The 24,261-nt window shown below is 39.1% G+C and overlaps 3 protein-coding genes across 3 annotated transcripts; all 3 read right to left on the bottom strand.

Annotated features, from left to right (window-relative positions):
- Positions 1-232: 232 nt before the first annotated feature.
- LOC127109618 (uncharacterized) lies at positions 233-9,141 on the bottom strand. Its single transcript, XM_051046060.1, has 3 exons — positions 8,999-9,141; positions 8,882-8,949; positions 233-684 (listed from the first exon to the last, which is right to left on the bottom strand). The coding sequence occupies exons 1-3, from the start codon at positions 9,139-9,141 to the stop codon at positions 233-235; spliced, it is 663 nt and encodes a 220-aa protein (XP_050902017.1).
- An 11,133-nt stretch (positions 9,142-20,274) lies between these two features.
- On the bottom strand, positions 20,275-21,033 carry LOC127109602 (uncharacterized). Its single transcript, XM_051046059.1, has one exon. It carries the CDS (start codon positions 21,031-21,033, stop codon positions 20,275-20,277), a length of 759 nt encoding a protein of 252 aa, XP_050902016.1.
- A 287-nt stretch (positions 21,034-21,320) lies between these two features.
- LOC127109586 (uncharacterized) lies at positions 21,321-22,652 on the bottom strand. The gene has a single exon (XM_051046058.1). The coding sequence runs from the start codon at positions 22,650-22,652 to the stop codon at positions 21,321-21,323; it is 1,332 nt and encodes a 443-aa protein (XP_050902015.1).
- Positions 22,653-24,261: the final 1,609 nt, after the last annotated feature.

The following is a 24,261-nucleotide window of genomic DNA, read 5'->3' as shown; positions in this document are numbered from 1 at the left end:
TCAATCACCTGACCTACACTCATCAAATTTCTATTCATGCCAGGAACACACCACACATCCTTGATCAGTACAATTTTCCATTGTTCAACTTAACTCTAACATTTCCCATTCCTTGAGCATTCAGATACTCATCATCAATACATATGATCTTGGTCCTTTTACCAGAGTCAAAATCAACCAGTCATTGCTTTTCTCCATTTAGGTGTTTTAAGCATCCAGTGTCCATATACGATCAGTCTACCATTGATCCACCTACATTCTTAAATTCCATTAATAGCACAGGTTCATCATTATAATATGCTCTGGCTATGTTGGCTTCTTCACCTTTTCTAACCTTGTTTGACCGGTCATCAACAGCAAAATGGCCAAACTTGTTGCAATTATAGCACTGAACCTTTCTCTTGTCAAACTTCTCATTTCCCTTCTGAACATTATGATGTTTCTTATCAGAACTTGAGAGTTCTAACTTTTTAACACCACCACCATAATTATTCCTCTCCTCTATCCATTCTTGCTTCTGATTCTTCTTTCCAGAAGAAGCTTTTAGAGTTTGAGCTTTCAAAGCCTGTTCTAACTCTTGTTCAAATTTTCTTTCAGTTAGATGCAACTCTTGTGCCTCTAACCTAATCTGAAGCTCTTCAATTCTCATGGTGTTGGTATCTTTAGAATGTTTTATGGCTAAACCTATGTAATCAAACTGAGGAGTAAGTGATCTCAATACCTTTTCAATGATTACTTGTTCAAAGAATGTTTCTGCACAAGACTTCATCTCATTCGTTACCATAATCACTCTAGAGATGTAATCAGGTACCTTATCATTGTTCTTCATGCTGAGATTTTCATATTGCTTACATAGAGACAAAAGTTTGACCTTTTTCACTGATGTGTCACCATCATATCACGGTACCAATATATCCCACTCCGACTTAGTCGTCATCGAATAAGCATTTTCCTTAAACACCTTTGTATGCACGCACTGATGGATACATAACAACGCCTTCTGATCCTTCTTCCTCATTTCATGGTGCGCAATTCTTTATTCTCTATTGCATTTTTTGCAACCGATGTGTAATCGTCATTGACGAGATCAAGAATATCTTAAACTTTAAACAACACATGCATCTGAATCGACCACCAGTTTCAGTTCTTTCCATCGAATACTGGAAGATTTGTGTTCAAGCTACCGTTTCTGCTGTTCATCATCGTTCTTATGCAAATCACTTAGTTATCACAAACGCTCGTGTTTCCTAAACCCTGATAATCAAGATCTGTGATTCTCTCTAATTTCGAACTTCAATTCAACGTGAATTTCAAAACCGAAATCAATCATACACCTCACTATACTTGTGTTTCCCTGTGAATCAAGCTGGAGCCCGGGATGCCAATTATTGGAGTTACACCTTCATTGATGCACAAGAAGCTTGAAGAAGATGAAGATGAGAGAGAGAGAGAGAGAGAGAGAGAGAGAGAGAGAGAGAGAGAGAGAGAGAGAGAGAATATAGAATGTAATTAAATTTTACTCAAATGAAAAATGGTTAGAACTACTAAAACTAAATAGCAAATTCAACTTATATACACAACCTAAAATACAAATGCTAATCAAATGAACTTTAAATGCAATCTAAATTCAAAGCAATTACAACTTGAATCTGAATTACTATTCAACAAGTCTAATAAAAAATTATCAGTAGAAAATGTTGTACAAGTGACTTCAAACATAAGAAGTGGTAAATTGTGGTATTTAAAATTCATGATTGATTTTAAAAAAATTCTTACTTAATTTTTTTTGGTACCGAGATTTATACAAGTTTGGCTTAATGTTGGCTTAGTCTTGTCCTCAAGAGATCTTATTGAGAGTTCACTAAAAACTTGAACTTTTACAAGTTATGCCCACGAACCTTTGATACAAGCAAATCGAGAGATTTTACACTGACTTATCCCCCTACAAAACAAGAGCTTTTTCCACTAGCTAAACTCACGAGCAAAGTAGAGATTTTATCGGCTAATCTCAATAACCAAACAAAACTTTTACTAAATAAGTTCTAGAACCAAACAGAGATTTTTATTGTTTTATCTCAAGAACCAAACACAAACCTTCGAGAGAATCACACTCTCAAAATATACAATGGCATGACACTAGTACAACATTTTCCTCACAAGTAGTTTTCACTCACATGGCACTAAGGGAACTTTGGTGAAGAGAAAATATAAAAGAAAGAGGAGGAGACTAATAAAATGTTAAAAAAGAGTAAAACTCTGAATTCTAGTGTGACTTTGAATGAGGAGAGGTCTCATTTATATAAAATAAAATTAGGTGAAAAAAAGGAAACAATCTATGGATTAAATCAATGCCATATCAATTAAGCTAATTGGTTATTGGACCACAATAATTTATTGTTCAAGCCACATATTGAAGATTTTAATATTTAATTGTTACCAATCATTAAGAGATTTTCCCAATCGATTTTAGTCTCAACTTGGTGAAATAATCAATTAGGTTATTAGTCTAATCTATTAGACAATTAGAAAAGTCTTCCAATCAATCAAACACTCCCTTAATCAACTGAGACCTTAAAAATATTGTTTTGGTGATTTTATCAGCTAAAGAGAGGTCTTAAAATATTAGTTACATGGAGTATTAGGAGATAAGTGGCAATTTTGCAATTGGAAAACTCGATTTAGAAAGAATCTAATAATTAACCATAGATGATTACATGAGGTTTAGAAAGATTGATATTATCCATCTTGTTAGTTGTAACTTGACTCTGAATTACAAGATGAAGGTGCAATATGTAGCAACAAGTTAAGATAAGTACAATATAACCTTATTAATTCCAACCACTAAATAATCGTATTTTTTAAAGAATAAGTAAGTTATAATGAGTTATCGAAAATAAGACCAATCAAAAGCTCAAGGATAAACTTTAACTTTGTATTTTTAAGAACACGAGTAGTGAAATACAAATTTAGTCTCGCTTAGATGAACTTAACAACGACAAAAGCTCTAGCAATCCAAGTAAAGTATCGTGACCACTCTTATGTCGAACATAATAGTCAAGAAAGTAAGAATAAATACCTTACATGAATTTGGTTATTCAAGTAATAGGATATATGAATCTAGAATTCGAAGAGGGTGCCCACATGTTCTTGAAGGTGATTGTGAAGTTGGATTTGAGAGGAATATTTTAGACAAAGGAAGTTGTGTCCTTGCTATATATGATCATTTCATATCAATCATTACATTAGACTATAAGCCTATAAATGATCATTTCAGATCAATCATCACATTAGACTATAAACCTATAAAGCTTGACTATAAAAATATATTTATATATGTGTGTTAAAATATGTGACTTTGTGACCAAACAGCCACAAAGTTGAAATTAAAGTTCCAACATGCAACCCTTTGAAAAAAAATGTCCCCACATGCTACTTTTTTTGTACTTTTTTGTTTTTTTTAATTTTATACGCTACACTCCATCCTAGATGTCGGACGTGTCAGACCCCTTTTAGGGGCCTGCCATCCAAGATGGAGTACCCTTTTTTCTCGTTTTTAATTTATGTTATTATTTTTAATTGATTTAATTCATTTTTCAATATAAAAATTAACAAATAATTAATTAATTATATAATAATAAAAAAATTAATTTTTTTTGTAATATAATTTTTTATTGCATTTCATTAAAAATCATATTTATTAATATTTAAATTAAAAAATACTTTATTAATATAATATCACATATTTAATATTTATAAAATGCAATGTGGAAATAAAAAAGTTATATTAAATTAAAATATAATATTAAAAGTTACCAGTGGATAATTGCATAAGTAAAAAGAAATTAATTCTTATGTCGATATTTTTGTTAGGGATCTTCGTTGAAGTAATGAGAAATGTGTAAAGCAATTGACGTTCATGTTGAAAAAATTGGTGAATGTGTTATTTTGCTCCAAACATGGGGTTTACACGTCTGTGATTTCTAGCACCTTTATGCTTCAAGGTTAGTTTTAATTTGTTATTGCTAATCTTTATTTAAAATTTAGATATTTCAATATGTAAAATTTCTATTTATTTCCAACTTTTTTCAGATGGGTTGTGACCAAGAAGAATTACGCTAATAACCCTCGCAATCATCTTGTTGGTTACCATTTTTTGATTGATCACATGTTTCCAGAAAACGTAATATAAGTGTCATTATTATTTTTTTGTATATTATTATAATTACTTATGTTACACTAACATATATTATTTATAGTGTACCGGTTTACATGGATGTCATATCTTGACTGTCCACCATTAGACAATGATGACAACTTGATTTGAAATGCAACAACGTACATCATATGCTTATGGATCGTCGAAATGCATCAGTCTGATAGGATCAAATTGCAATTTTACTTATGAGACATACCCAACCCTCCAAAATGCCTAAAAAACCATGATATGACTATGCAAGAGTCCTTGAAGTACAACTACAAAAATTTTAATAAAAATGAGCAACAACAGTGGGAGAATAAACACCAACTGTGTTTGATTGGGGATGCATTTCATGAAGAATTGAGGCAAACTCAAGACTATTTGAATTGGTTTCGATCTCTTTCATTTACATATGCATCAACATCACAACTTCTAAATGACCCCCGTCAACACTGTTGCACATCACAGATGTTGGCTCCACCACAACCAAATTTTACAAATCCCAAATCCAAATCACTCCCAACCAATATTATACACAATATAACCAAACCAATTAACAACAATAATAACTCTCATACAACCATTCATTCCAACAACAAACACAATACACCATATACCAACAATCAAACTACCAATCACAATCACAAACACAACAAAATCCAACAAATTACACATATAAAACACCATAACAACCAACACATTACACCTATCAAACCCAAGAACAACCATGCCTTCGTCCCCCATATTACACCTATCAACACCAATCAACAATCATCAACCACTGATGTATCAGACTATTACATTACAACCATAGAACCTTTGAACCCCAACCCCACCTCATTCACACAACTATATAACGACTTTCCTCTAAATTTCGGTACATTCCATTTTTTTCCTGACCAGCTACCCATCTTTGATACATCTACCTATCCTTCCACAACTTCAGCCCCTCATCCACTTACTTCAACATAACCATTAGGTCGTGGTCAGCGTGTTCAAGTTCGTATCAGACGTGGAACCAATAGTCATTACTTCAACGAATATTCTCAACAAGAAGATCAACATGAGAATTAATTTCTTTTGACTTATGCAACTATCCACTTGTAACTTTTAGTATTATATTTTAATTTTAAGACAAAAAAAATATTTCCACATTGCATTTTATAAATATTAAATATGTGATATTATATTAATAAAGTATTTTTTTAATTTAAATATTAATAAATATGATTTTTTAATGAAATACAAAAAAAAAGTAAACATATTACAAAAATAAAAAATTATTATTATTTTACTATTATATTATTAATTAATTATTTATTAATTTTTATATAAAAATAAATAAATTAAATCAATTAAAAATGATAACAAAAAATATATATACTCCATCTAGGATGGCGGGTCCCTGAAAGGGGTCTGACGCGTCTGTCATCTAGGATGGAGTGTGGCATATAAAATAAAAAATAGAAAAAAGTGTGAAACTGTGACATGTGGATATAGTTTCTTTTCAAAGGATGGCATATTGAGACTTTAAATTCAACTTTGTGGTTGTTTGGTCAAAAAGTTAAAATATGTCTGTGTTTAAAGGATAATATCTTTATTTTAAACTATGTGGATGTGACTAGACTTTTTTTAAAGATTATATTGTATTATGTTTTTATCGTCTAATTAAAAGATTTGGTAATGTTATATTTAGAATTTTTAAAATAACCCAGATTTTAAAAAAAAATCCCAAAATAACTCTGATTTTAAAAAAAATCTCAATCTACCCCACTTTTAAGAGGAAGCGCCAATTCAATTGACGCTTCCTCTTAAACTTAGAGAGGAGGCGTCAATTGGATTGGCTAGGGCACATGGTGCAGCCAATTCAATTGGCGCCTATGTATAAAGGTTAGATGGAGGCGTCAATTGGATTGGCTAGGGCACATGGTGCAGCCAATTCAATTGGCGCCTATGTATAAAGGTTAGAGGGAGGCGTCAATTGGATTGACATCTTAGTGTGTTTTGTATTTTTTTCCAAAAATAACCTACATGATACATAATATCGAAATCGGACCAATTCATATTAATATTAATTCCCGTGTACACAAAAAAGTCTAATGTTGATGACCGGGATCATCTAACCGATCTCTGGTCCCACATCCCCTAGCTACCCAAACCCGTGACCCTAACCCACGTTGATGATTCACCCCAGGTGTTTGAGCATTTGAGGGCCCAGGAACATCACTACCAACTGCATGAGATGACCTGTTGAGATAGTCAGACAAATCAGCATAGTCTTGTGTATCCATAAAAGGTGTACCGCCATAGTTGAGTTCATGATCCATGCCAGAGTAGTCGGGTTGTGTTTGACTTGTTGGTGGGCGACCGGGACGATTGAAGGGAGACATTGGTGTGAATGATGCGTCGAGGAAAGGTTGGAAAGATTGTTGTGGTATTTGGTAGAGGTAAGGTTGTTGAAGGTTTCGGTTTTGAGATGTTTGGGCTTCTTGGCTATGGTAGGAGGAGGGACGGTTGATGTTAAATGATCGTTGGGTGTTTTGGCTAAGGCGGCTTTGGTAGGGTGATATGTTGGGTGTGAAGCGATGTTGGGTATCTGGTTGATGATCTAGTTGTTGGTGGTGGTACGGGGTATGCTTTTGGTATTGTGGTTGGGTGTATGGCATGTTAGGGTTGTGAGTTTGTGGAACGAGAAGTTTGACTGATAAGGGGTTGTGTGTAGCCGGTCTGACAATGTTGTTGGGGGTTAGATGTTGAGGCATCTGGTGTGTAGGTTTCCTGGTGTGGGTCGTATAGGTACATATCCTCGACGGTGAACTCAAAACCAACCGATTTGTACCAAGCCATATAAGTACGATTTGGTTTTTCTTCAGTTGGCATCACAACGTCAGTTAAGACATGGTCATGGCAGTGCTTCCATTTGCGACACTCAGATCTAGCAAAGTTTTGCCATGGGTTGAAGTTCTATTGGTCGTTAACTTTGCATAAATATCATTCTCCTAGGTTTGTCGGGGGATATGGGATGTGTTGAAGCATACCGAACTGCAATTTCACACGATCACTGTTGCGGTGGAAATAGGATATCAAACTATTAATTAGCTTGAATCACAATTCTTAATTCACAACCGCTCTTTGATTTATCCGAAGGAAAAGGTCAAAAGAGGAAAAACCTATTCTTGCATCATAAGCACAATGCGGGGAGATACCTAGGTAAGGGGTTGGTTAAGCTTAGGGAAGGTACTAGCACCCTAAACTTCTGTAGTACTCTACAGGAACCTTTTGTTTATTGTATGTCTTTTTATTTTTATTATCTATTTGGAATATGTACTGAGCTAAAGGATAAAGTGACCTAAAAGAGACCTAAGGGTTAGTCCTAAGTTTACTCGGCAAGACGTCGCATCTTGTGCCTACATATCCTGACGGGAATGGAATCAGAGTAATTGTAGTTCCCCTCGAAAGGGAGGCTAGAAACTTCTTGACTGTGGTCAAGGTTTCGATGGGGCATAAGCATTTCTTAAGGAAACGCTTACGTGGAGCGTTGAAACTCCTATTTCTACGTTGAGGCGTTGAATTGAAATTAGGGCTAAAATTAGGGATTCCACGGCGGGAAACCCTAAAGCAGAGTACGGCGACTCTTTGACCTAATGCTAGGGTAAAGGGCGTTTTCATCCACGGCGGGACGCCTAGGCTATTGAGGTTTTGGAAACGGTCAAGGGTTTGAAAAGGGTCAAAATTTAGGGTTATTGACTCGGCGGTCACACTGCTAAACCTAATTCCTTCAGAGGGCAAGACGGTAAAAACATGCAAGCAACAGAATTATTACATGGCAGGCATAAAAAATATGAAAATAAAGCAAGCAGTAAAGGAAAGCATCGCGACCACTCGCGTAAATTACAAATCCCCAAAAATACGAAATAAAATAAACCGCGACCATGGCCTCGCATAAATTACATCCATGGAACAAAAACGAACAAATGAAATAATAATGATAAACTGAAACAAACAAATTAACGGGGGTTAGACGAAAATGAAACGGATAAGTCAAAACTGAATTTTTGAGATTTTTCTTTGTTGAAAAGAAAAGTTATTATATATTTTTTTATATTTTGATAAGGAAGGGTTATTTTAAGGCTAATGCCTTTTTTCTAAAAAACAAATTGTTTTAATTTGAAAGGTTTTTTGATTAAGAAAAGAACTTATTTTTAACTTTTGCGGTAAATAATTAAAAACAAATTAATCTAAATATTAAAAAAACTGTGTTATTATTATCCTTTTTTAAACGGTGGAGAATGATAAAAACAAATTATAAATTATGTACCTAGCTTTTAAAACAAATTAATTATAAATTATGAATAAAAACAAATTAATCTAAATAACAAAAACAAACTTGATTATAAATTATGTACCTAACTTTTTTAAACAAAGGAAATTTGGTACGTAAAAGTTATATATAAAAAAAATCTTACTTAATAGCAATTATTAACGTTACTAATTTTATTAATTAGAAGTTATGAGAAATCTTTCCAATTTACTATGTTAATGACTAATTGACTACTAGTGGTGCTTTTTTATTTAAAACAATTACTAATACCAATTTACCAAAACCCAACAGACAAGATAAACGTGAAAAGAAAAAGGTCATTTGGCTTTGTGCTTGCTGCTAGGGTTTGTCAATCCTTATACCGTCGGCGGCGGCCATTGTTGCATGCTTCATGTTTCTTTCTTCTATCCTACGCATCTTCTTCTTAAACCTGAAATGCACACATCAGAGCAAAACGATTTACGGTAATAAAATCCTACCTGTACGCGTTTGTTATCGACGGCGTTTGTTGAGGTTCGTTAGCCGATGATGTTTTGCGACTGAGGCGTTGCTCGATGACGGTAATGGGTCCCGGTGGTAGTGGCAATCGGAAGGATCCACGACCGCCACGAGTTCCCGACATTGATCCGTTACGACGAAGCTTCGATTCTGGCTTTTTTCTTCCCCCCCCCCCCAGGATTGCGGATCCCTCTTAATATTTATATCCCCCTCGAATCCACTGTGGGCTTTGATTTTTCATGATTTCCGCTGAAGTTGTTGCTAGATTTGTTGAGGTATTTTCGGAACAGATTGTTAATGAGTCTTTGACTGAACGACTTTGTTATGTTGTTGTTGTGCTTTTGGATCCGGATTTTACGTTTATTGATTTTATTTCGGATTTGCTGGCTGATATTGTTTTGGATTTAATTATGATTTACGGATCTTGGATGAGTTTGATTCTTTTCTGATGTTGATTTGGATATCCGTTTTATTTTCAGATATTGGATTTGCCAAAATATTCTTCTTGGATCCATAGCTCCAGATTTGGATTTTCGGTTGGCTTTGAAATCTGGATATTTGGATTTGTCTTGGATATATTTACTTGATAGAGGGATATGGATTTTAGATTCATGTGGGTAATCCGTTTGGGTTCGAAACAATTTTCCGGCAAAATCATTTTTGGCCCAGGACTTCTTTTTCTCTTCTTCTCTGTTGTCCCGAAAAGAACGGATACTACCGGTTGATGCCGAGGTCGTGAATCGGAATGGGAGTTGGTTTCGGCAATTGTCGTGCCCTCCCGACACCCAGTGATGACATTTTTCTGAGGGTGTCAAAATAAATTCTAACATTTTTTACTCCACTTTTCTGTTCTTTGTCTGTGTGCAGGTACGGAAGGAAACATCGGATGAAGAAACATGAAGAACCGGCATGAAGATCATAGGACCTAGAAATAAAAATCAAAATGTATTTCCTTTTATATTTTGTAATAAAATTATTTATGAATAAAATTCACAAACATTTCTACCCAAGAACAACGTTTAATTCTTCTTTCCATGATTTAATTTTGTCGCAACCAAACGACCCAAAACAATATCTGATTAAAAATCAACTTGGTCAAAATTCTCTGAATGAAATTAATCAGTTAAATTTAGACGATTAATAATAAAACCAACTTCACCGTATGAAACCAATATGAATAAATTCCAGAAAAACCCAAATGAATTAAACTTCGTCATCTCACACCGTGTTGCTTAAAACATGATGTAACCTTCAGTTCCAATCCAATATTTCCAAATTAAATCGCGCTTGATGATAGAATTGATGATAGTCTTGAACGAATTAAAACAGGAAGGAAGCAGAGAAAACCGATTAACAGTGAAAACAGAAATATATTCCGCATTAAAATTCAATTTGCGTCTCTGAATAAAATACCCAACCATAAACCAATTCAGCCCATAAACCTCAATCAAACAACAATCAAAACCCGAATCCGAATCAGAATTTCTACTGCTTTGGCTTCAAAAATAACTGGCAGATAGCAGAAGAACAGAAAAATAGACTGATTAAAACAGAAATTCCGCCGCATGGAATCTTGTCCCGATTTGAACCGAACCAGCTTAATGTCTCAAACATACTCCAACCCAAGTGACAAAATAAATGTCTCGGAACTCAATTGACGACAGAGTCTCAGCCCGTTGAATTAATTACCGTATCTCAAAAATCCTGATGCCAAAAGTTACCGTGCATCTCTGTTTATCCTCAAAGAAAATGAAAATAAAATAAAAAACTCGGAATCGAAGGCCCTAATTATTCAATAAATCCCTGATGATAACTTAGCTTCGAGGACTGTCAGTAAACAACGTGAAAATGACCATTTTGCCCTTTAACAACTAAAGTGTACCAGACGCGGTTTCTGCAAAACGAAACAAAACTACACAACCCGTTAATAGTTAGCTGATGCGAAAATGAGATGACATGTGACATGAATCGACTAATCTGAGGGTAAAATTTGGGGTATTACAGTTGCCCCTATTTAAATAGCTACACCGGATGATTTGAGCGGCAGAGACTCGAGAAATCACGGTGGAGAGATTTAAATATAGATAACCGAAAATTTTGCCCTTAGATGCGGCGATATGCACTGCTAGGGACAAAACGGAATAGAATAATGTTGACCATGCTATGATGCGTATGATGCGGATGATGGAATGATAAATGCAATGATACAGACGATACGACGACACAGGGGACAGACGCAATGAACGAACCACACTAGGGAATATGACGCACTGGGGAAATAGTGTGACACGGGGAATTCTAAAGATGATGGTCAACTGGTGCGAGCACGACCAACCGTAACTTTTAGAAAGGGAATGGTAAAACGGGATCCTCAATGGAGATGGCACCGATGGAATGGCCTCCACTGGGGAATATCTGAGAGTAAATGATCAACAGGTTCAGGTGTGACCGGCTGATACTCTAGGGTAAAAAAGTAGGATCGGCACGACTGTAGGATCGATTAACAAGATGCTGGAGCATTGAGCAAAGCATAACCTCCGAGCTTCTGGAAACTCTCCCTCGTGACAGGATCAAACGGAATTTTTAGGAATCCGTAGGAAATATACGGGGTAAAACCGGTTGTATGCCAAAATAAATGGACTTTAATGGGAAATGCCCTAATAAGCTTTCTCGAGAGAGAACTGCCACTTATCGTTGGAAGGGACTTATATGCCAAACTAAATAAGCTTTCCAATAAAGAGGTTGTTGCTTATCTGTGGATAATAGATGAAAAATTGATTGATTGATGAGCTCCGCTGGAGGGAATTGTCACTCATCTGATAAATAAACCTCTTCATATCTAAGGTCGGCGCCCGGAATACGATTCAGATTCTTCTTTTACTAAAGGATAAAATGAACTTCTTCATACTTCAAGGTCGGCACCCTAAACATGATCCAGTTCCTTCTTTTACTAAAGGATAAAATGGTCCACGACGGGAGGCCCAAGAATGAGTACGACGACTCCACGTTTTGAAGTTTAGGAAAAGATATGTCCACAGCGGGACACCCAAGCATGAGTGCGGCGACTCACCTTCTCAAGGTTTAGGAAAGGATATGTCCACGGCGGGATGCTCAAGGATGAGTGCGGCGACTCAACGTCTTAAGGTTTGATGTAGGTGATACGCTCCTCGGCTGGGAACTGTCGCTTGTCTGCAAAGGATTGTAAATGATTTCCTTGAAAGATAGTGCAAAATAAATGCACGTCCAGGTAGGTTCAGTGACCGACGGGACCGAAGTTCGATCTAGAACTGGGCTAGAAAGACTCCATTGGGGAAATAACCTCAAATGGGGATTATCTTATCCTAACACGGAAAGATAGCTGAAATAACCATCGTCCATGAGGGTTGAACTCTGTGGCGATTAGCTGGAAATAAATAGTATTTTATGCTTAGGCTGACGATCTACTTGGAGAGAGCGGACTAACCTAGTTACTCGGAGGTAACGACAAAGGATGACGATGAATAGCAAACATGCTAATGCGCATGCCAAAGTGTATACTATTGTGTATGTAAATGTGTATGAAAACGTCATGCAATGAGTATGCAATGCTTAGGCTCATGCGTATGCTGACAAAACCGACGAGCGGAGGACCTGAGATGAAATAAGCATTTCGATGGGAATACCCGGGGACCTCTGCAACAGTACCCCTCTCAGGGGATAAGAAGAGCTGATGGGAGAACCGAATTTGGCTTCAAAGTATAACTTCCCTAGGGAGAGAATATCGTGACTTTCATATGGGGATATGATACGGCTTTACTGGAGAGTATGATATCACGACTTCCACTGGGGATCTTTGACTTATGCATGAGGATACAATGTCAGGACTATCTGTGGGGGATAACTGTCATGAACCATAGTCAGCCAAAGAACTCTTAGGATCAGAGACTTCCGGGGATAAATATCCGCTTCGCGGGGACGATATGGAATTACGCAACTTCATGGAGACAACGTAGCAACTTCCTGGGAATAGTACCTCGGCTTCCTACTGGGGAGAATTCAACAGACATTCCTGGGGGAAGTATTCCTAAGGCAAGTAAGGCAATTCTACTGAGGAACAGATGATCCCATTGAGGATGGGCCTTCCAGAATAGATATCACTTGGAGGATACCGGGGATATCTCTGCAGTCTTGAGAGTCACTGGGGATTATCGAATGAATCACAAAAGTGTTGTCAACTTAAAATCTCGCTGGGGACTGTCTCTGGGAATATGATGGTAATGATCAAATGCTTATGCAACACCGAGACTTACCGGGGAGCGAAGAGATCCTTCACAGATTTCCATGAGTCAAAGTAACTTTTGTTTCCAAATGTATTTCCGAGAAAATTATTTTGGTTTTGAAAACACTTTTCACGTTCAAATTTTATTAACAAAAGCAAATTGCATAACAAAATAAAACGGAGATACTGTGAACAAGGAAATTGAATAGCAAAAGGTAAATTTTATTGAAGAATGGTAACTTGCTAAAGGCATAGCTCCATGGAAAATTACAATTTTAAATTGGCAATATGGGAAAGGTTACATTGAATCCAACGACCTACTATCCCTAATGACTAAGACTACCCAAAACCTTGCTCATGAAGAGAGTGATTGGATTTGAAGTGGACTTCTGTAAATGTATCTGCGATGTTCGGTGTCATCCGATGCAGTGAAATGCCATGTCCCTAACTTTTGCCTGGACTGCCCTTTCGGGTTTTCAATCCACCGGGACGCTCATTTTTGCCTAAGCCGCCCTTTCGGGTTTTCAACTTAGCGAACCATAGTATTATTTTTTTTCTTTAGGCATAATATTTTCGGACTGCATCGGAGTTCACAGGATGTGCGAGCTCTTCTCCATCCATTGTTGTAAGAATTAGCGATCCTCCGGAGAAGACTGTCTTAACAACAAATGGACCGTCGTAATTGGGCATCCACTTCCCGCGCATGTCCTTGTGAACTGGCAAGATCTTCTTTAGTACAAGTTCTCCTTGTTGAAACTCACGGATTCGGACTTTCTTGTCGAAGGCTCTCTTCATCCGTTTCTGGTATAGCTGACCATGGCACATAGCCGTCAAACGCTTCTCGTCGATGAGGTTTAGCTGGTCGAATCTGTCTTGAACCCACTCGGCTTCATCTAGCTTGGCTTCCCTCAATACCCTTAAGGAAGGTAGCTCAACTTCAATGGGGAGGACGACATCCATTCCATATACTAGTGAGAAAGGTGTTGCCCCTGTTGAAGTTCGGACTGTAGTTCTGTATCCATGCAAAGCGAACGGTAACATCTCATGCCAATCCTTGTAAGTCTTGACCATCTTTTGTAGGATCTTCTTGATATTTTTATTCGCGACTTCAACAGCTCCATTCATCTTAGGACGGTAAGGAGATGAATTGTGGTGCGCAATCTTGAAGTTGTCACACAACTCTTTCATAGTCTTGTTATTCAGATTGGTACCATTGTCAGTTATGATTCGGCTCGGAATTCCATAGCGGCAGATAATCTCCCTCTTGATGAAGCGAGCAACAACCTGCTTGGTCACGTTGGCATAGGAAGCGGCTTCTACCCACTTGGTGAAGTAATCAATAGCAACTAAAATGAACCGGTGACTGTTAGAAGCTTTCGGCTCAATCGCCCCAATCATGTCAATGCCCCACATTGAGAAAGGCCACGGCGAAGTCAAAACGTTCAACGGTGCCGGAGGTACATGCATTTTGTCGGCATAAACCTGACATTTGTGACACTTCCTGGCGTATTGGATGCAATCTGATTCCATAGTTAACCAGTAATATCCAGCCCTCAAGATTTTCTTGGACATGGCATAACCGTTGGCATGAGTTCCGAACGTCCCTTCATGAATCTCCTGGAGTAACATATCGGCTTCACGTTTATCAACACATCTAAGTAGAACCATGTCGTGGTTTCGTTTGTATAGCACGTCATTGCTGATGAAGAACTTGGATGCCAATCTTCTCAAAGTCCTTTTGTCTAGATGAGAAGCATCCGGTGGATACTCTTGCGTGAGCAAATAATTCTTGATGTCATGAAACCAAGGCTTTTCATCAGTTTCATCTTCTTCAATCACCAGACAGTAGGCGGGTTCAATTCTACGTTCGATTCGAATGAGTGGCGTTGCATTGACAAATTTGACCTTCCACATGGATGCTAACATGGCTAAGGCGTCAGCAATATGATTCTCAGACCTCGGAACATGCTCGAACTTGATCTCATCGAAGTATTTAATCAACTCCACAATATAGGCTTTGTAAGGGACTAGCTTCTCATTCTTGGTTTCCCATTCACCTTTCACTTGATAGATAACCAAAGCTGAATCTCCGCTTACTTCAAGAAGTTTGATTCGGAGGTCAATAGCTGCTTCAAGGCCAAGGATGCATGCTTCATATTCGACGATATTGTTCGTGCATTCAAAGTCTAACCTTGCTGTAAATGGGGTATAGCCACCTTTTGGATTCATCAAAACGGCGCCTATGTCGTGCCCACTGTAATTTGAGGAGCCATCAAACATCATCTTCCACCAGAGACCCGGTTCGGGACCCCCCTCGGGCTCTGGCTTCTCGAAATCTTTTACCCACATAATGTCTTCGTCCGGGAAGTCAAACTTGAGAGGCTCGTAATCTTCGACCGGTTGGTCCGCAAGATAATCTGATAAGATGCTTCCTTTGATAGCTTTCTGAGGTACGTACTGGATGTCATATTCTGATAACAACATGTGCCAACGAGCAAGTCTCCCTGTCTGAGCAGGCTTTTCGAAAATGTACTTTCTTGGATCCATCTTCGAAATCAACAAGGTAGTATGACACATCATGTATTGCCTGAGACGCCTAGCAGCCCATGCTAGCGCACAACAAGTTTTCTCCAAGAGTGGGTATCTGTTTTCACAATTGGTGAACTTCTTGCTCAAGTAGTATATAGCATGTTCTTTTCTTCCAGTCTCATCGTGTTGCCCCAGCACGCAACCCATAGACTTCTCGAGAACCGTCAGGTACATGAACAAAGGTCTTCCAGGAACAGGAGGGATTAAGATAGGAGGCTCTTGCAAGTAATCCTTGATCTTTTCAAACGCCCGCTGACAGTCAGGATTCCAATCAATAGTCTGGCCTTTGCATAGCAACTTTAATATCGGCTCACAAGTAGCAGTCAGGTTAGATATAAACCGGGAGATGTAGTTCAAACGTCCAAGAAAACCTCTGACTTGGGTTTAGGTCTGCGGAGCCGGCATGTCTTGAATGGCTCGGACTTTATCAGGGTCTACCTCGATTCCTCGTTGGTTGACGATGAAACCAAGTAGCTTTCCAGATCTGACACCAAAAATACACTTAGCGGGATTTAGTTTCAACTGATATTTCCGGAGTCGTTCAAACAATTTTAACAGATGAACCAAATGTTCCTCTTCGTTATGAGATTTGGCAATCATATCATCCACATACACTTCGATTTCTTTGTGCATCATGTCATGAAAGAGAGTCGTCATAGCACGTTGATAGGTTGCCCCTGCGTTCTTCAAACCGAAAGGCATAACTTTATAACAGAAGGTTCCCCAAGGAGTGATGAATGTAGTCTTTTCTCTGTCGGCGGGATCCATCTTGATCTGGTTATAACCGGAGAAACCATCCATGAATGAGAAAACTGCAAAACTAGTTGTATTATCGACAAGGGTATCAATATGAGGCAATGGGAAATCGTCTTTTGGACTAGCTTTGTTCAGATCCCTGTAGTCTACGCACATTCTGACCTTACCGTCCTTTTTGGGCACTGGAACAATGTTGGCAACCCAATCAGGATACTTTGCAACTGCAAGGAAACCCGCATCCAACTGTTTCTTAACCTCATCTCGAATCTTCAAAGCCATGTCAGGTCTCGTTCTTCGAAGTTTCTGTTTGATAGGAGGACATTCTGGCTTAAGCGGTAGCTTGTGAACTACAATATATGTGTCTAAACCTGGAATATCTTGATACGACCATGCAAACACGTCAACATAGTCCTTCAACAGCTTGACCAATCTCCGCTTGACCTCGACCCCAGGTATTGCGCCAATTTTGACCTCTTTCTTGTCTTCATCTGTGCCGAGATTAATCAAATCTACCTGCTCCCTGTGCGGTTGAAGCTTTGTGTACTCGTACTCAACCAATCTCGTCAGTTCTGCGGGTACTTCAAAATCCTCTTCACCCCCATCTTCAGCTTGATAAATGGGTGAATCCCAATCAGGAGAGATGATAGAGTCATTGGATTCAACAAGGGTTGTAATGTCACTGCATGTTGAAAGGCTTGTTTTATTGAATGTTCAAATAAAGATACAAGAGAGTGGAAATGCTTTATTTTGTAGCTTTTTAAAAGATTGCCAATTTCATTTTAAAAGGTGAAAACGAGAAAAAAAAATGCTAATAGAACAAAGTGGAAGCATAACAAAATGCATTGATTAATAATTGTTTTAAAAATGAAAGGTGGCCCTACAAAGCAATCCAATAGCCTTGGGCAGAGCTATGGATGTGAAAACACAAATGGAACTGTTAATTTACTTCGAAACGGGAAAAATAATAGGAATCTCTATAGCCTCCCAGTTGCTCAAAGCTGCATCGCTCTTGAATACCAAGTTACTCAGATCTTCGTCTTCATCATAGTCACTGATGGCATTGACTTGGAAACCTCTGCTGACAAAAACTTCTTGAAAAAACTTCGGACGCCCTTCGACATTTGTAGAAGCTTTATCATGAGTTGGTCTGTAACCCAACCCGTGGCGATCAGTTTTGGTCTTGACGTTGATTATCTCTCCCTAACCTTCAGGAATGCCCCTGTCAATTGTTGATCTGGTACTCTTTAAGGATGCAAAAGATGGATTACTCTGGCCTTCCACAGTCTCTTCGACCTCCACTAACACAGCATTGGCGATCTCAAGTGCTTGGAAAGAAGTTTCCAACGCATCTTCATCGGCCTCAATATAACGGAACGAAGATAAATTACCGACCATTAAATCCTCCTCACCGTGAATAATCACCAGCTTATCATCAACTACAAACTTCATCTTTTGGTGCAAGGTAGAAGTCACGGCCCCAACAGCATGGATCCAAGGTCTTCCAAGTAGACAGCTATAATTGGGATTGATATCCATGACTTGGAAAGTGATATTGAAAACATGCGGACCAATCAGAATTGGAAGTTCCACTTCTCCAATCACAGCTCTACGAGAACCATCAAACGCCTTGACAATCAAAGAAGTAGGCTTCACCATAGCCTCTTTATAGGCCAACTTGCTAAGAACTCTCTTGGGTAGGACGTTCAAAGATGAAGCGGTATCCACAAGCACCCTGGCTAAATTATCCTCTTGACACTTCGCTGATATGTGCAAAGCACGATTGTGATTCGGGCCCTCTTTCGGTAGCTTGTCATTGCTGAAGCTAAGAGTATTACATGCGGTAATATTGGCGATCACACTATCAAACTGACCGGTAGTAATATCTTGAGCGACATGAGCTTGCGTCAATACTTTCTGCAAAGCAGCCCTATGAGCGGGTGAATTCAATAACAGAGACAGGATAGAGATCTTCGAAGGGGTCTGATGAAGCTGATCAACGACTTTGTAATCACTCTTCCTGATGATCCTTAAGAATTCAACATCTTCATCATTAGTAACAACCTCTTTATTTTTATCTCTGGCAGGCACAGCAGTGTTAGTAGTTGTCTCTCTAGGTGGAGCCTCATCAAAACGGGGAGTGTACATGCGACCACTGCGAGTCATCCTGCTTGCCCCAGCTATGTTAGTCACACTTTCACCATCAACCTTCACTTCTTCTCTTGGAATGACCTTCCCAGATTCTTTGTCAATCGCGGTTACATCATACTTCCAAGGTACTGCTTTGGGATCACTGAATGGAAATGGACTCGGTTTTTGGATAATCAACGGTTTAGGCTGGTCCACTGTTGGAGTAACGGGAGTCGGTATACTGAACACTGGCATGACAGAATTTGGTGCTGGCAAATTAAACACTGGTATCCTACCCCTTGATTCTGGCAAGTTGAAGGTAGGCTCAATTGCAGCTACTTCTTTCGCCTGGTTAACTACTTGCAAAAAACCATCATCAATCAATCTCTGAACGTCTTTCCGAACCATAACACAACCCTTATCACATCCCTTACAGCTCGTACAACCGATATGGGAAACAGATACTAGGCCTGCTTTAAACAGCTTTGAATGGAATGCCTTGAGCGGAGTCTTAATCTGAGCTACATCAAGGATAGAATTCTCTTCAGACGAAGCATCAATGGCATTAACAGCCTCATGGTCAGGCAAAGGGTTACTTTTGACATTGGGCGGCGGATCGTTGAATGACAGAATCTTCTTTTCCATCAAATCCCTCACAAGGTTTTTCAAAGCATAACAGTTCTCCAAGTCGTGACCTGGCGCACCCTCATGAAATAAACAATGAGCGGCGGCGTTGTAGTTGGCTGGCAAAGGATTCGGAGGCGGTCCCAAAGCTCGAGTAGTGACCAAACCGCGTTGCACTAAGTAAGGATACAACTCGGTGAACGTCATCGGAATCGGTGGACAAGTCTTGTATAGTCTCCTTGGAGCATTCTGGCGAGGTGCCTGGTTCCTCGGTTGTTGACTCGCCTGAGCGTTGGATGCTTGTTGATAATTCGGAGGAGGATAAATCGGAGGCGGATAACCAGGAACCTGTTGCATGGGCTGATAAACGGGCGCTTGTGGAGCTTGTTGGTTAAAAGATGGTGCAACAGCAGCCACGTATGGCGGTGGTGCATACTGAACCGGGTATCCCTGTGGTTGGGCATAATGTGGCGGATATTGATACTGCCTATTCCTTCTCCTATTTGAAGACACAGCATGAGTCTCTCCTTCCTTCTTTCTCTGAGGATTGACGGAAGTCTTCTTAGCTTGGTCCTTCGAAGTCGTACTGATAGACCCACTGGACATCTTTCCACTCTTTATAGCTAATTCAACCTTTACTCTAACAGCAACAATATCAGTGAAATTCGTGGTTACACTACCCACCATCCTTTCATAGAACTCAGGACGAACGGTGTCAACAAACCAGTCAGCTAATTCTTTATCAGTCAATGGAGGTTCAACCTGGGAAGCAATTTCCCTCCATCGTTGGGCGTATTCCTTAAAGGTCTCAGAACTTTTCTGTGTCATACTCAAAAGTTGTCTCCTGTCAGGAGCCAAGTCCATGTTGTACTTATAGTGCTTGATGAAAGCGTCAGACAAATCTTAAAAAGACTTGATGCGAGATTGGTCCAATGTTAAATACCACTTCGACGAGGCACCTTTCAGACTGTCTTGAAAACAGTGGATCATCAACTTGTCATTTTCCACATGGGCAGCCATCTTACGGTAGTACATTATCAAATGGATTTTCGGACATGTAGTCCCTTCATAGCAGTCAAAGTTCGGAGTCTTGAACTTTGGCGGAATAACTAAACCGGAAACCAAACAGATGTCTCTAGCAGCAGCACCAAAGATCTGGTCTCCTTCCATCTTTCTTAATCTTTTATCAATAGTAACAACCTCCTCACAGAGCCTATCACGCGGCTGGTACCCTTCATCATTATCATCCAGAATTTCATAAACAGGCTCATTAAGATAAGGCTGCACCCGAGTATGGACATTAGCTTGTGTGAAGGTAGGGATCGCCTTTGGAGGCTCGGGAACCAAAGGCACAGTCTGTTGAACGTTCTGTATAACGGGCATGGCTTGTTGACCACTTTGTGCCACCGGCATAGTTTGTTGAACTGACGTAACAATAGGCGGATGTATGAAACTCTGCGAAAGACCATAAGGAAACGGGTTCTCAACTGAAACAACCGGTGGATCTACGGCAGCGGTAGTGTTAATCTCAGAAACCACAGTAGGCTGAGTATCCATCTTTGCATTGATAACCTGAAGTAGTTCCATAATTGTTCCTACATTCCCTCGAAGGTCTGCTAGCTCGTTGTTAACGTGATCCATCTCTTGAGCGTGCTCTTCCATCCTTCTTCGAGCTTGAGCTCTAGTATTGTATCGATTCAGGGTGACGAAACTGTACGCGAGAGAACCGAGTATGAGACAACCGGGAGACACATGAAATGCAAAATGTGATGCAAAATGCGAATGAAAGATTTCATGGAATTCAAGCCTTTACGAATATCGCGGAATACCACTGGGATCTTTATTTATTAATTTGAAAATGAATTACAAATAAATATTCTTAAAAAATCTTAACAAGAAAATAGCTAAATAAAAGCTACGAAAGCCCTAAGGAAGCGTAGTCCACGACTTCAACGAGTAGGCGGAGAGTCGGAGGAAAATAAATCCTCGTAGATTCTTCTCTTTTTGTAGGAAAGCACTTCTTCATTCTTCGCCTGCAGCTGCTTTTGTAGCTCTTCATTCTCACTGACGATAACCTGATATTTATTTTTCCACGTTTCTGCCTCATGTTGTGCTCTCTTCAAAGCGATTTCCAACTTTTCAGCTTCAGACATGAATACTAAAACAGGTTCTCTTCTAGGAGGTAAAGGATCTTGGCGAGGATAAGGCATCTTCAGCTTGATGGCTCTTTCCCGGACCCAACGAAGATAAGGTTCCATAGACACACAATTCGGCTTTCCCAAACTTTCTTTGCCCTTCTTGTGCAAATGATGCCAAGCGGATACAATCTGATCTTGAAGTTCTTTGTCACCCTTAAAGAAGATTTTCTCCACATGAACACTTTTAGGCGGTTCTTTCAAGGGATACCCTAACTGTCGGTGAGCTAGGACTGGATCGTAGCTGATGCCTCCATTAAAACCAAGTAAAGGTACGTTGGCAAAGTCTCCACAACTGTCAATAATTAGTATTCCATCATACACACGATTATACCAAACGATGTCCGAGTGTGTCAGCGCCATGACCCTTGGTGACCAAAATCCCTTGTCAAGACTCAAAAAAGACTTGGGCAAGTGCGAAATAAACCACTTGTATAATAAAGGCACACAACAGGTGATCATTCCTCCACCATGAAAATTCCGGAGATGTATGGAATGATAAGTGTTACCCAATAATGTTGGTACTGGATTGTTCTTCATGAATATTTTGATGGCGTTAATGTCAACGAATCCTTCAAAACTTGGGAAGAGTAGCATTCCATAAATAAGCAAAGCAAGGATTGTTTCAAAGGTAGGCATGCTTAAATGATCGGCATAATATTGGGCTTTCTTGATTAAGAAATGCGTAGGTAACCCTACAGTTCCGCCTTTGGCGATCATATTGCCTTTGATGTCGGACACCTTTAAGCATATGGCTTTAGCAATGTCTTCCTCTTTAGGGTCCTTCTCTAAGAAAGGGAACGGAGACTTATCCATAATAGGTAACCCCACCAACTGAGAGTACTCTTCTAAGGTAGGTAATAGCTGATAATCTGGGAACGTGAAACAATGGTAATCCGGATCATAGAATTGTAGTAACGTAGAAAGAAGCCCATCCTTCACTTGGATTCTCAATAAGGATAATAGCCTTCCGTACTTGTCCTTGAACCCCTCTTGATCTTCAACCAAAGCTCCTAGCTTCCTTAGGTCATCCAACTTAAAATTCTTAAAAGAGTATTTCAAGGTGTTTCTCTTATTGTAATCCATGGTAGCCTGCGATGTTCATAAATAAAGTTTGAATTCCATGAGATGTAATGCAATGTGATGTTTTATGGATGTAATGCACATAAACACACAAAGTCCTAGGTTAAAGGTATATGAGCAGAAGTCAAGGTCTACCCATCCCACAGAGGTATGTACTATAGGGTTAATCGTACCTGCAGAACAAGGGTTCCAAATCAGTGCCCAAAGTCATCAGTCCATCTTTCTGATATTATCAATTTCCCAATTGACTCGGTGGTTAATAATATTCTCAAGAGAACCTCTTTTGAGTGTGGTATCGCGTAGCAACTATTTTGGGATTACTCCCTCATAGTCCCCGCACTACATCCTAGATAAGGCCAAAGTGGTGTTAAGGTAACTACGGTCCCCAGTGTCATAGGCTCCCATCGAAGATAGTAAGTGTCTTCACGATTACTCGTTCAACAGAACTACCTTTCAAAAGGGACTCAACTGAGCGGTGATTCTCAAGTCGGCTTGGTCGGGATTCAACTCCCTATAAGCTTCGTTGAATCTATCACCTCCTATAATAAGTTCACTCAAATCCGGGTGTAGGACTTATCTCACAACAAAGATACCCCCCATAATACACAATAATATATACAGACAATTAATAGTATAAAATATCATACAATAAACAAAATAGGGGCAACCCTTAATCATGTTGATCCCCAGTGAAGTCGCCAATTTCTGTTGCGGTGGAAATAGGATATCAAACTATTAATTAGCTTGAATCACAATTCTTAATTCACAACCGCTCTTTGATTTATCCGAAGGAAAAGGTCAAAAGAGGAAAAACCTATTCTTGCATCGTAAGCACAATGCGGGGAGATACCTAGGTAAAGGGTTGGTTAAGCTTAGGGAAGGTACTAGCACCCTAAACTTCTGTAGTACTCTACATGAACCTTTTGTTTATTGTATGTCTTTTTATTTTTATTATCCATTTGGAATATGTACTGAGCTAAAGGATAAAGTGACCTAAAAGAGACCTAAGGGTTAGTCCTAAGTTTACTCGGCAAGACGTCGCATCTTGTGCCTACATATCCTGACGGGAATGGAATCAGAGTAATTGTAGTTCCCCTCGAAAGGGAGGCTAGAAACTTCTTGACTGTGGTCAAGGTTTCGATGGGGCATAAGCATTTCTTAAGGAAACGCTTACGTGGAGCGTTGAAACTCCTATTTCTACGTTGAGGCGTTGAATTGAAATTAGGGCTAAAATTAGGGATTCCACGGCGGGAAACCCTAAAGCAGAGTACGGCGACTCTTTGACCTAATGCTAGGGTAAAGGGCGTTTTCATCCACGGCGGGACGCCTAGGCTATTGAGGTTTTGGAAACGGTCAAGGGTTTGAAAAGGGTCAAAATTTAGGGTTATTGACTCGGCGGTCACACTGCTAAACCTAATTCCTTCAGAGGGCAAGACGGTAAAAACATGCAAGCAACAGAATTATTACATGGCAGGCATAAAAAATATGAAAATAAAGCAAGCAGTAAAGGAAAGCATCGCGACCACTCGCGTAAATTACAAATCCCCAAAAATACGAAATAAAATAAACCGCGACCATGGCCTCGCATAAATTACATCCATGGAACAAAAAC

The sequence above is a fragment of the Lathyrus oleraceus genome, chromosome 1 (assembly GCF_024323335.1).
Source record: "Lathyrus oleraceus cultivar Zhongwan6 chromosome 1, CAAS_Psat_ZW6_1.0, whole genome shotgun sequence".
Classification (NCBI taxonomy): Eukaryota; Viridiplantae; Streptophyta; class Magnoliopsida; order Fabales; family Fabaceae; genus Lathyrus; species Lathyrus oleraceus.
Note: the sequence above shows the minus strand (reverse complement) of the source record. Positions and strands in the feature narration are given on the sequence as shown.

Coding starts and splice junctions, on each gene's coding strand:
- LOC127109618 (XM_051046060.1), bottom strand. CDS start 9,141: ATGTCGGGAACTCGTGGCGGTCGTGGATCCTTCCGATTGCCACTACCA. Junction 8,950..8,998: donor TCGATAACAAACGCGTACAG/GTAGGATTTTAT, acceptor TGTGCATTTCAG/GTTTAAGAAGAAGATGCGTA. Junction 685..8,881: donor AACAATGGCCGCCGCCGACG/GTATAAGGATTG, acceptor TTGATTACATAG/GTTTAGCCATAAAACATTCT.
- LOC127109602 (XM_051046059.1), bottom strand. CDS start 21,033: ATGGAAGAGCACGCTCAAGAGATGGATCACGTTAACAACGAGCTAGCA.
- LOC127109586 (XM_051046058.1), bottom strand. CDS start 22,652: ATGGATTACAATAAGAGAAACACCTTGAAATACTCTTTTAAGAATTTT.